Source organism: Macaca thibetana, chromosome 2 (genome assembly GCF_024542745.1).
Source record: "Macaca thibetana thibetana isolate TM-01 chromosome 2, ASM2454274v1, whole genome shotgun sequence".
Classification (NCBI taxonomy): domain Eukaryota; kingdom Metazoa; phylum Chordata; class Mammalia; order Primates; family Cercopithecidae; genus Macaca; species Macaca thibetana.
In genome coordinates, this window is record NC_065579.1 from 161,794,448 (window position 1) to 161,808,025 (window position 13,578).

General features: G+C 37.7%; 1 protein-coding gene across 2 annotated transcripts in view; it reads left to right on the forward strand.

Moving 5' to 3' along the window:
* The window catches only part of CCDC80 (coiled-coil domain containing 80), a 36,365-nt gene extending 23,075 nt beyond the window's left edge, over nucleotides 1-13,290 (forward strand). For both annotated transcript variants that reach the window (XM_050778837.1, XM_050778836.1), the window contains exons 5-8: nucleotides 1,711-1,859; nucleotides 8,655-8,758; nucleotides 11,315-11,395; nucleotides 12,792-13,290. In XM_050778837.1, the coding sequence (XP_050634794.1) occupies nucleotides 1,711-1,859; nucleotides 8,655-8,758; nucleotides 11,315-11,395; nucleotides 12,792-13,138 (681 nt within the window). In that variant the 3' untranslated portion in view covers nucleotides 13,139-13,290. The remainder of the gene's footprint in view (nucleotides 1-1,710; nucleotides 1,860-8,654; nucleotides 8,759-11,314; nucleotides 11,396-12,791) is intronic.
* Nucleotides 13,291-13,578: the final 288 nt, after the last annotated feature.

Below are 13,578 nucleotides of genomic sequence, written 5' to 3' on the forward strand. Positions count from 1 at the left end.
TAATGAGTCCATTCAATTTATGAGTAAGCATAAATTATTTTATAAGTGGGAAGGTTTTGAAATGAGCCAAATTTTCCATGTTGTCGTATGAATTTGCATCCAGAAATGTGGTATCTGGCAAAGACTGAGTTGGAGTGACTTCCCACAGCGCAGCTAGTTGACTCAGACTAAATTCTTTTCTAACACCAATGTTTTACATTCATAAGAAACTGGTTAAAGAGCTATGATGTGCCAGGTCCTGGAGATAAAAGGTGAAGAGTGGTCTCTGCCTTCAAGAAACCCATATTTAACGTAGGCCTATCTCAGAGGGGTCTAAAAGTGTGCTTCCTGATCCAATGTGGACAAGAGTTTGGGGTTTTACACCTACTTTCTTTCTATGCTTACGGACAAAGGTTCTGAACCATGAAAAACTATGCCATGTAATAATAACAATAACAAAAATAGTCACTTTATCAAGTGCTTTCCTTATGCCTGGCACTTTCTTCAACCCTTTGCAATCCTTATCTTACACGTCTAAGATAAATGCTAGTATTATTTTTGTTTCACAGAGGAAAAAAAACAGAGGCCCAGAATGGTTAAGTAACTAGCCCAAGGTCACCATGCAGTTAATGTTGAACTTCATTCCCACAGAGGCTGGCTCCAGAACCCACTATCTTAACAATTCTGGCATACTGGCACTATATCACTGAAAATACATTTTACTAAAGTTTATCTTAATACCTTTTTAAAGCATTCCCTAAACAATTCTTAAAACAACTTATCAAAATATTCTTTTAAAGTTCCAGGCTTCTGAAACCATGTAAATGGGGAACATAAAAAATATTCATGAAAAAGTCATCCATGTACCACGCTTGTGTGAGAATCTTCAGGGGAAAAAAGGCTGTCTGTGCTATAGAATAGCTGACCCAACATGCAATATGTTTCTGGATCTGGAGAGATGTAGCTAATTCTGAACATGTGTTGTCCCATCTCTAATGAGAGAGATTGGGCCAGATAATCTCTAAGGTCCTTACCAGCTCTCACATTCTGTGATTTACTGAATTCCCACAGAGGGTGGAGCTTCGAGCCATGTCCAGACTGCTTTCCAGCTTACACTGATTATGCTCAGCCAGCCCCTAAATCCATCTAAGGTTGCTTTTGTAAGTCCAGGCAACTGTGATTCAGGAACCTGAATTTCATTGTCTTTAAGTTGGATCCCAACTTATTTCTGAGAATATGTAAAAAGCATGACTTAATATTAAGTGATGCTTACTCAGTAAAACAATCCCTGGGACCACAGAACAGGCCTTGGTGGAAAACTACTCTTATTGCTCAGGTTACACACTTGAACATGTCATTCCATTTAGTTTCCTGTGTTAGGTACAGTGTTTCTCACGTCTTCTCCAGTTGTTAGTCAATAGGAACCTTAGTGCCAAAGGTAGAGAGGTGAACATAGGACTTGTATGGTGAGGAAGGCATGGACCCTTTCCAACAAAAGGAGCGTAGTTAAGAATTCCTTGTAAAAGAGGCAGTTGTTTCATGGAATCTAACCCTCAAAACATCAGCAGAGGGTACTATTGCAGGAAAGCATTTATGAAGCAATATGTCCTCCAGGCTCTGATTTCAAAGATTTCCCCAGAGCTCCTCCAAATTCTCACAGGTTCTCTATCCTCTGAGTAGAGAAAAGAAATGCACTTGTACATTAAATGCATTCTATTCTTTCTTAAACAGCAATACTATGAGGTGCCAATAACAATGAAGTCTGTGTTTGATCTGATCGATACTTTCCAGTCCCGAATCAAAGATATGGAGAAGCAGAAGAAGGAGGGCATTGTTTGCAAAGAGGACAAAAAGCAGTCCCTGGAGAACTTCCTGTCCAGGTACATCACCTTTGGAGTCGTGAAAGAGGAAGGTGCAAATTTGTTCTGAGTGAGCTCATGAAAATGCCAAAGAAACACAGAGCCCACATGTGTTTACAGAGAGTAACCCCCACTGGAGAAAAACCTACCCATCTTTGACCACTGGGCTTTGTCTTGTCCTGTTGAAGTGTCTCTGGCTACAAGGCTGGCTGGGTTCAGCTCCAAGCATCAGTGTTGATTTGGTGGCTCTGGATAGTTCTTTTCTCCTTTTTTTTTTTTTTTTTTTTTTTTGCTCTTTCTTTTTGGTACAGAAAATAGAATCCTGACCTCCCAAGAAGGTTAATTTACTCAGTCAGTAAATCTGGAGATCTCTGCATCTAGCATTTCTGTTTTGCATATTTATTTATTAGGCCCCTTCTGGTTCCAAACAGGATTTGGCACACTGTGCTGGATTTTCCGCTTCCTTCCAACTCTGCAGGAAACAACAAAAGCCCCACTAAGACCTCAAAAGGAGAAATCCTCTTGACCCAGTTTCATGAATTTTTCGACAGTGTCATTTATTGAAGGCCATCTTGTGACAACCCCAGTGTCCATGGGGGAGCAGCATACCCAGAGAAGAGTGTAAAAACAACTCAATCTGTTACAGGACAAGGGTCCCAATCCAGGGTTCTTGGATCTCGTGCAAGAAAGAATTCAGGGCGAATCTACCGTGCAAAGTGAAAGCAAGTTTATTAAGAAAGTAAAGGAATAAAAGGATAGCTACTCCATAGACTGAGCAGCCCGGAGGGCTGCTGGCTGCCCATTTCTGTGGTTATTTTTCGATGATATGCTTAACACGGGATGGATTATACTTGCCTCTCCTTTTTAGACCATATAGGGTAACTTCCCGACATTGCTATGGCATTTGTAAACTGTCATGGTGCTGGGAGTATAGCAGTGAGGATGACCAGAAGTCACTCTCATCGCCATTTTGATCTTGGTGGATTTTGGCTGGCCCCTTTACTGGAAACTGTTTTATCATCAAGTTCTTTATGACCTGTATTTTGTGCTGACTTCCTGTCTCATCCTGTGACTTAGAATGCCTTAATCATCTGGGAATGCAGCCCAGTAGATTTTAGCCTCATTTTACCCAGCTCCTATTTAAGATGGAGTTGCTTTGGTTTAAACGCCTCTGACAAATCCACTTTTCTCCCTTCTCCTTCACTCCCCCGATGTAGGATGAAACTTCTACAGAGACTTTGGGGCCCTAGGAGGTGCAAAGTTGCAGAAAACTATACGCAACAAACTTACAGAGGTCCCAGTATAAACGCCACTCCAGCTATACTGTGTGGTTAAGGGGCTCCAGAAACCAAGCAAGCATGTAATACACATTTAGTGCTTGAGCCTCCAAGCCAAATCTTTACTCATGTCTCTAAAAGCACATTCTCCATATGTGAGACAGAGCTTTAAGAAGGATATGATTAGGAAGTGGATAATCTGAATTTTTACAGATTTGTGAAGCTTGGGTCTTCTAGGATGTAACATCATGATATATAAAGAGTACAGAACTTACCATTCATCCAAGTTTTGAGTCTGCAACTTACTAGCTATGTTGACCCTTTTCAATTAAACTGCCTGAAAAGTCTCTCACCCATAAAATTAAAAACAATAGCAAGCAGCTCTATCTCCATCCATCTCCATTTCACATAGCCATTATACCTGTGACCACTTTTTGTGTGCTAATCTCTGGGCCAAGCACTTCACCTTCATTGCCTAGTTTTACCCTTACAAGAATCCCATTATCTAAACACTGTGACTATTGTCATGTTGCAGGAGAGACAACTGAAGCCAATGGAGGTTAAGTAACTTTCATCACTGAGCTAGTGTCAGCTCTAGGAGTCAGTACCCTGGGACAATTTGACTCCCCAAATCTACCTTCTCATCTTATGCTCCTTTTGAAAATATGACGTGAATTATTATTAGTTCTGAACCTAAAGGCCTAGAATTTGAAGCAAAACGAAGAAACTCTTAAAACCACAGAATTTCAGCTCTGAAAGGAAACCAAGGCTCTTCCTTCATCCAAATTCTCAATGCAGTGCAAGTATCCAAAATGGAAATAGAAGGCATACACCTTCATAAGGATTTAAAATCAACTCAGCCTTAGGGTCAGCCTCCACTGAGAAAGAGCTCTGAGCTTCACTGGACAATGCATTCTCTTTGTCTGGTCTCAGGGGTACTAAAAACCAACTTCTGATCCAAGATCATCACTTTAGGTGACGATAATTGAAATAAATGTATTAAATGTATAATGCCTATGTGAAATGATGAAGTTGTTTAATTACTGGGTTTATAAGCAGGATCAAACATTATTCAAAGCCCTCTTAAAAGTGATGGCAAAAATTTGCTGGGTTATGAATTGGAAAATAACATTTAGAAGACTAATTCAGAAGTTTTTCTTTTCTTTTCTTTTCTTTTGCTCTTAAGGTGCTTTGTTTTTTTCTTTTTAAGGTAGAAATTCTTTAGAAGTTTATTTTTGATTTTAACAGTGTTAAATATATTTCAAGTTATAAATTCAAGACTTCAGTTCCAAAACTTCTGAATTAGGCTTCTAAATTTTATCTCCCAATTTGTAACCCAGCAAACTTTTGCCATCGCTTTTAAGAGGGCTTTGAATAATGTTTGATCTTGCTTATAAACCCAGTAATTAAACAACTTCATCATTTCACATAGGCATTATGCATTTAATACATTTCTTTCAATTATTTGAAATTAAACAAACAAAATCTTTCTGAGTACTTAAAGATCTGTAAGTTTAATAAGTTAATTTTACAAATACAGTGAATCTAACGTTCTCTCAGATATTCCAAAAACTGCATACACTGTAAGATTTCAAGTTAGCCACACGTCTAAACCAATTACTTAATTACACATTCTAATTTGGAGTTTCAAGTTGTCATTTTATTAGGCCAAATTCTCTTAAGCTTCACAATAATATAAATTACATATATATATACACATAATACATATATAACCAGAATTATATATACACAAACATATATATAATTATTACTATGTTACTATAATTTTGATTATTTGGAAACTTTTTCTTCTTAATTCTAAATCTTCCAGGGTTAGTGCTCTATCCCAGTAAATTCAGGTTGCCCACCCTATAAAGCAGACAGTTATCATCCAATTCATTGATGTTACTTAAAACCAGAGATTTGTCATGAGACTGGCAGTTATAGATATCCTCAGAGATTCTTCTTACCATCCCTACGTAGAGTGTCTTTTTATAACCACTGTCATGGGTTTCAACATTTTAAAGGGAAAGCTGACATCGTCTCAGTTTTCTTCATTCACAAAAGCTTGTAATACTCCTGTAGGTTGATTACTTAAATTTTGTATTTTTTTGATTCTTAAGAAATGTACAAATACTATAAAGTCTTTTGAACTAGATAGGGTCCTAAGATGTGTAAATGTATTTTCCACCTAATGTAAGAGTTTTATGGGCTCTTATCTTCATTACTACTATAGGAATATACATCTTTTATGGATATTCAGAGATATATATAATTACAATTTGGATGTCCCATAACGGTACCTGACTTGTGGTCACAACTCATAAAATCATTCTGCTAATAATCCTAATTTATTGGAAGGATTAAAGTGGAATAGTGTACTACTTAAAGGCACGAGCAAGACAAAATGAGTTTGATTCCAGGTTCCTCTATTTACTAGCTGTGTGACCCTGAGCTAATTACTTAACTATTCTGGGCTTCAGTTTTCTCATTTGCAAAATGAAAATTGTAAGTGTATTTTTGTTTAAGACTATTGTGAAGGGTACATTCAATACTAAAGGTAAAGATGGCCCAGGACCTAGTACAAAGCAGGTAGTCAATAAATGCTACTTATTAGTAGTCCTAGGGTCAGTTATTCTGGTCCTATAGAGAACTTTGCCATCAAGGAAGAGTTACCAGAAAGAGATTTAGTAAATACTCCAGAATTGAAACCTAGGCAAACAGAAATGAAAAAAAAAAATTACAGTCCTGCAATTAAACCAGTATCCAAATGGGAATTTTCCTTCAAATTTGCTGAGTGGTTGGTGGGTTTACACAGGCTAGTTTCAGCTGACCAGACTCTGAAGCCAGTCTAGTCTTCAATAGCATTCATTTGGTTCAGGGTATAATCACCTTTCCCTGAGACAGAAGCCCCAAAGAGTGGGCAAATGCATACTAATCTGGGCATGCCAGTTAAGAGAAGCAAACACATTAATAGCTTGTAAAGTTTTTATTTCCTGGGAAGCTAAAGTGACAGAAAAACAATTTGTCTAAAATAAGGGTCTGGGTCAGTTTCACAACTCTTGTTACATCTTTTGGAAGTTTCCTTCTGTGTCATGAGCTGGGACCTTGTATCTTAATGTGAAGGTCTGTGGGAAGCTGAATCATGACTTAGGGGAAATGACCTTCTCTTAGTTGTGTCTGGGACAGGGAGTCTGAGATCCCATCCCTCTCCAATCAGGACTGCATTCAGTGTGCACATAGGTAAACAAACTAAAATAGACCTCACCCAAAATAGCTCCTTCCAAGACACCCTACAGCTCTGTGTGAGGCCAGGAAGGCTGGTCTGGTTTGGATGCTGGCTAGGGGGCCAGTGCTGGTCTGGCATGCCTCCTAAGGAAGCAGGAGAAGTACCTGAGACTGTCATGTTTGTGATCCGACAGCAGTCACTGTTCCCTTCCTAAGAAACATTGGATAGTCTCAGAGGCTCCTCTCTTGTCCTTCGTGCCAAACACATTCAGCTCCCTGTCCTCAGTAGAGATCTTAGTTTTTCTTTCCCTTTAAAAAAAAAAAAAAAAAAAGGCAGAGGAAGTGAATGTAATGTCACAGCAAGCAATACTTGGCGAACCTTGCGACAGGCATCCATTCAGAGGTTGTATTTCATCAAACTATCATTTTCTCTTATTCACCCAAACCACTATTCCCTCAAGAGGCCATTTTCTTTGGGGTTGAAAACTCTCATGTTCACTCCTGATGCTAGAAGGAGCACAGGGATCAAAGCCATGAATAAAATTAACTGGCTGTCAGCTCTATGAGTGCACTAACACCCTGCAGTCACCTGCACTGAAGGCAAAAAGCAAAACTCCAGTGAAGATGGAAGTTGAGACAACTCTATACAGTTGCCCCTTAGATGCATACCCTCTCTCTTTTATACCCTCTTGCAGACCCTGATAGCAGCAGCCAAAATATCATGTCTGAGGGTAGCAGATCAGGGAAACCACTGGACCAGGAATCAGAGAAGTGTCTGTATTTTGGTAATGCTTCTTAGATTTACTAGTTGGGCAAGTTATTCACTTCTCTAAGCCTTGTTTTGTTATCTGCATAATGGGGAAAATAATCTGCAGCCTCAATGAGCTCTAAAGAAGAACCATATTGCATTGGTGAAAGTGAGCTATAAAATGATACACAAACCTAAGGACTGAATAGGTTATTTGATGGTGCTGTGATGGATAATGTCAATGTCTGTTAATGGATTAAGTTCTACATCTAGAAGCCTGCAGATTAAGACATAATCTTCTATATCCATGTCATCATGTGGATAACTTGCATTGATAAGTTTGAGAGCTGAATTCTTGTAACATTCCTGTGAACAACATACTGCTATTTTTTATTTTAAAAATAAGGAAGGCCGGGCACAGTGGCTCACGCCTGTAATCCCAGCACTTTGGAAGGCTGAGGCGGGCGGATCACGAAGTCAGGAGATCGAGACCATCCTGGCTAACACAGTGAAACTCCATTTTTACTAAATATACAAAAAAATTAGCCGGGTGTGGTGGCACGTGCCTGTAGTCCCAGCTACTCGGGAGGCTGAGGCAGGAGAATCACTTGAACCCAGGAGGTGGAGGTTGCAGTGAGCCGAGATCATGCCACCGTACTCCAGCCTTGGCGACAGAGTGAGACTCTGTCTCAGAAAAAAAAAAAAAAAAAAAAAAAAAAAAGGAAAGAAAAGAAAAAGAAATAAGGAAAAACTGAGACTTTGGTGAATTGAGTGATATGTTCAACGACACCCAAAAAGACAAAAGCCTTTTCTACTACTCTACTGTGTTGGAACTGTAAAAACAGAAACTAAGTTTACTATACATTCTAAAATCTTATGGTTCTAGGCTTAATATCATTCCACTTCATAGACGTACTTTGTAAGCATTGGCTCTTATTCATAATAGGGTACATTTTAGAAATTGCATTTGCCTCTGGAAGAACCACTGGCTACTGAGGAAGGTACATAGGGTTTTGTTTTTCCAGGAATCCTCTTTGAACCTTTAAACCACTATTCCATTTTCCTTTTTCCTGTCACTGTAATCTACTTAAAATTCAGTTACCTTTTTCTACTCTATCTCCTATCCATATATTCATTTCTTAACTCCCTCTAAACTCTAGCAGTAACTCTACTAAGACCAGTTCTCTTCGGTTACCTTCTGAGTTTCTCATTTCTGTTGCTACAGTCTAATATACAATTTTGGCCTGTCTTCATTGCATCTGAGAGTTTGTCTCTCCCCAAGTGACCTCATTAGGCATGGTGACCACAGACTCATGCTTAACACGTCATGCTAATGCCAAGGCAGAAAGACTGTGAAGTTACAACAGAAAAACTACAAGAGTGTGGCAATGCAGTTTAATGGCTTTGAGAAGCTATGGGACAGTTCTAAGCATGTGTTTTTTTCTTTTTTTTTTTTTTTTCTGGGCACAGAAAAAAATTGCTAGCCTAAGTCACTCTGGTTTCCTACACTGGTTTCTATTGTTTGAAGCAGTAAAGAATAATGGTGTCCTGCTTTTTTTCCAGGTTCCGGTGGAGGAGGAGGTTGCTGGTGATCTCTGCTCCTAACGATGAAGACTGGGCCTATTCACAGCAGCTCTCTGCCCTCAGTGGTCAGGCATGCAATTTTGGTGAGTGGGAAGCCACCTCATTACTGCTTTCCCATACCACTCTCCTCCCGGTCAATTCTAAAATGGAACATAGAACCTTAGATCATCAAAATGATTCCCAGTTCAGACTGTTCAGGTTTCCAGACACATACTCTATTATATTGAGTATAAAGTTGCTTTTACACTGGAGCTTTAGTCTACTGTGGATTTTTTTTTTCCCCTCAATATTCTCTCCTCTCTAGTTCTTCTTCATTCATGTGTTTGAAAATATCTTCTGATTTACTTTTAATGATCTGTATCATTTGTCTTCAGTTACTTTTTTTAATTGTCTCACTTAGGTATTATCATTCACTTAGGTAATACTTGAATATCTACTTACATACCATCATTGGATACTCCATAGATTAAATGTCTTTTTTTAAAATAGGAGTGGCTCTGGGAATTAATATATTAATTGAAGCAGACTATATTGCCCTTCTCTTAAAAATGATTTTTATCTTCAAAACTCAGAAGACTTAGTGAACAAATTTTATAAAAAAATGATTTTTATAACCGAGCACTAAGAAAGTAGCAAGATCTCTTAAGTAAAACCTTATTTGAAAGACAAGCAAGCCAAAGAAAAACATAGTTTACTGTTTTTTTGTAGTGAATCGCTCAGTATTTTGAAAACGAATATATGCTTTATTTACCAAACATTTTTATTCTAGTGTCCTGAAGGAGCTAATATCATTTTGGATAGGCAGTAAAATGAATAGTATATAGAACTTAGTAAGTTCAATGATAAATCAAGAGGATGACTACAATTTCAAGAGTAGAAGTCATGAGTGAAATCTCATATGAGATATGCCTTTGCAGAAGGAGAATTTTGAGAGATTCACTGGGCAGGGGCAGGGGCAGGGGCAGGGGGAAGTAGCTAAGGGCAACAAATTAAAAAATTCTCCGGTAGAATATAGATGAATCACCATTATTTTGATGCCTCTATTAGGAGGAAGAATCATCTACTAGTTACAGAACTGTGCTTGATTTTTTTTTAAAAGGGAGGAGTGTAAGTTTTGTAAAGCATTAACAGAGCCAAGGTCCTTGTTATGACCTAGTATGTGTAAATTATAAGTACATTTTAATTTTAAGATATGAAATAAAGGAAGGCCAAAACCAAGCTCATAATAGTAAGAACAATAGAAAATTCAGAAATTTTTATTTGTATTCCTATTATCAAGGTTAATAATTTAAGACTTTATATTAACATATAAATTTGATTGTGCCAGTATTCTTAAGCTCACTTTATTCATGGCCACCAATGTTGCCAGTTAAGATAGAAGTTCTTACAGCAGTTAAGAACCTTTACAAAAAAAATATAAAGCCACAGTTTGTTAATTTTCCAAAGATGCTTTTGTAGCAGCTATGTGGTGGTACTTTATTTTTAAATCTCTGCACACAGATCCTATGTCACATTGTGAAAGCAAACCCTTTTGTACTATACCCGAAACGTGAACAAATAATGTTCACATGTATTAATTAACGAATAATGAAATTGATGATCTTCCCTTTTGAAAACATGACTAACCAATATGTAGAACAGAATACTTCACTTCTCTGGGAAAAGAGTAAAGGTGAAAAAAAAATTTCTTGAATAGCATTGTGCCTAGATTTTAGCTTCACCTTAGAAGTGCTCTCCCATGGCAGTGTTCAATTTTCTCTCCTGGACAATAAACAGCACCAACAATCTTATTATTAGTTCCAAGTTATTACCCTGACCTGGTTGGGATTTTATTTAAAACTATGAAAGCTTGATATGATGGCTTGACAGCCCCTTTGTCCTCCTATTTTCTTTCTCCGGAATTCTCTTCATGTGCACTTCATCTTCAAAAGAATTCCAACAAGCTACCAAGGCATGACCTTCCCCCCTGTCCTGAAACTTTAGCAGAGGATATGAAGGCAAGCTGTGCTTGCTTAAATGTTTTGCCTTTGAATCCTCTAAATTAGTGGTTTAAAAAAAAATATATCCTTTAAGCTAACACTGTTTTGTGTGAGAAAGCAGAACAATTTCTTTAACCATCACAATTGATGGAGTCTATAGTCTTTTCTCTGAAAGTTAAGTTAGCCATAAAAGCTGTTATAAATTCAGAATACTAACTAGTTTAGATCAGCTCAGATATTTTAATGTTCCAATGACTTCATCTTTTCTTTCTCTTTCTTTCTTTCTTTCTTTCTTTCTCTTTTTTTCTCTTTTTCTTTCTTTCTTTCTTTCTTTCTTTCTTTCTTTCTTTCTTTCTTTCTTTCTTTCTTTCTCTCTCTCTCTCTCTCTCTCTCTCTTTCTTTCTTTCTTTCTTTCTTTCTTTCTTTCTTTCTTTTTTTGTCATTTAGTAGAATGAGAATCACAGTTGGTCTTCTTCGAGGTTTTGGAAGTATTTGCTTCCTTATGGTAAAAATTTTAAATGGATGATTCTTCTCAATCAGGTTATGCTCTATATTCTTTTTAAATTTAAGAGATTTTTAATTGTCAGATATCAAGGCTTTGTGGAAAATGATGACTTCTAATCCTTTCCTCTAATTCTATGGTTTTCTTTTTTCTCTCAGGTCTGCGCCACATAACCATTCTGAAGCTTTTAGGCGTTGGAGAGGAAGTTGGGGGAGTGTTAGAACTGTTCCCAATTAATGGTAATGTGTTGTTATTTTGAAGCAGTATGAACTAGTGTTAAGTTCAGTTAAATAACATTAAGCTATATGCTAGCAGTGGGTGTATCTCTAAGGTGAACAAAGTTCACTGATTCCTCCTCCCACTTCATGCACTTGTGCATGTGTGCATGTGTGTGCACGGGACATGTAGGGGAAGGGGTGTGGAGTACAGGGACTTATATTATTTCTAATATAAACCATTCAAAGTAACATTAAAACTATCCATTTTTCTTAACTAAAATAATGCTTTTGGGGGGTCCATATAGGCCCTTATGGTTTACAAAGCATTTTCTTCTATTTTACATCATTTAATTCTCACAATAGTTTTGTGAGGCACATAGGTCATATCTTGCTGATTCCCTTTCAACAGATAAGGACATACACTAAAAGGCTCAGAGAAGCTGAAAGATACACACACTAAAAGGCTCAGAGAAGCCAGGCACAGTGGCTCATGCCTGTAATCCCACACTTTGGGAGGCCCAGGAGGGCAGAACACTTGAGGTCAGGAGTTTGAAACCGGCCTGGCCAACATGGTAAAACTCGTCTCTACAAAAAATATAAAACTTAGCCAGGTATGGTGGCATGCACCTGTAATCCCAGCTACTTGGGAGACTGAGGTAGGACAATTGCTTGAACCTCGGAGGTGGAGGTTGCGGTGAGCCGAGAGCACACCACTGCACTCCAGTCTGGGTGACAGAGCAAGACTCCATCTCAAAAACAAAACAAAAAACAAAACAAAACAAAACAAGACTAAAGGTTTCAGAAAGCAAATTCAGTCCTTTCTTCCAAGACCAAGCTCTTTAAATAAAATAATGTGTGTAAAATACTTAGCAGAGTGTCGAAACAGCAGACATGAAAGTATCAGCTCCTTTTCTCCTTCCCCTTTATTCTTATCACTATTCACAATAGTTTAAATATTCATCTAGATCTTAACGGAATTGGTATTTTCACTTTTAACAATGAAATAAGCTTTTTATTATAAAGATATGTCAAAAGGAAAGCTGTAGTTACAGAGAAATAACTAAGCTAATTGGAAATAAACTTAGAAATGTAAACTATATAATCCTTGCTAGTGACAAATTTTAAAGAAATTAATCTTGCCAGGATTAAATTAAGGAATTGGTTTCATACTTTGTAACATTCCTACAAAAGACACATCGTGTGCCCGAAAGTTTGACCCTAATGATGTTGCAGAACAGCAGGGACATTTAATTTCTAGTAGAAAAAGCCCCAGCAAACTTCTTTAATTGGATTTTGAACTAAAGAGAAGAGGCTCATGGGTCCTCCCTATTCGCGCAGTGATTTCCTCACACTTCAATGTTTTCATGGGCTCTGACTGTTTAATGCACTAACAATAACTATTCCAATGTTATTCTAGGGAGCTCCGTTGTTGAGCGAGAAGATGTACCAGCCCATTTGGTGAAAGACATTCGTAACTATTTTCAAGTGAGCCCGGAGTACTTCTCCATGCTTCTAGTTGGAAAAGACGGAAATGTCAAATCCTGGTATCCTTCCCCAATGTGGTCCATGGTGATTGTGTACGATTTAATTGATTCGATGCAACTTCGGAGACAGGAAATGGCAATTCAGCAGTCACTGGGGATGCGCTGCCCAGAAGATGAGTATGCAGGCTACGGTTACCATAGTTACCACCAAGGATACCAGGATGGTTACCAGGATGACTATCGTCATCATGAGAGTTATCACCATGGATACCCTTACTGAACAGAAATATGTAACCTTAGACTCAGCCAGTTTCCTCTGCAGCTGCTAAAACCACATGTGGCCAGCTCCATTCTTCCACACTGCCTACTACATTCCCTGCCTTTTTCTTTCAGTGTTTTCTTAAGATTAAATAAATAGCAAACTTTCACCTATTCATGAGTTATTATTGAAACCTTAAATCATAAAGACATTTAAAAGAATTGTTTTTCTAACTGGAGGAGCTCTAGTGCTAAGTAATGGTACTGAAAATGGATATGATTTTCCTTTACTTATGTAAAGGACCTTATTTGGTATGAAAATTTTATAAAATATGTATTTATAGCTCTTTTTCTTATTTTTGTATTAATTGGTAAGTGAAAACTCTGTTAAAGATCACACCACAAATGTTTTCAGGAAACATCTGAAAAGATAAAACAAAGAACAAGTAACTTTCAATACTT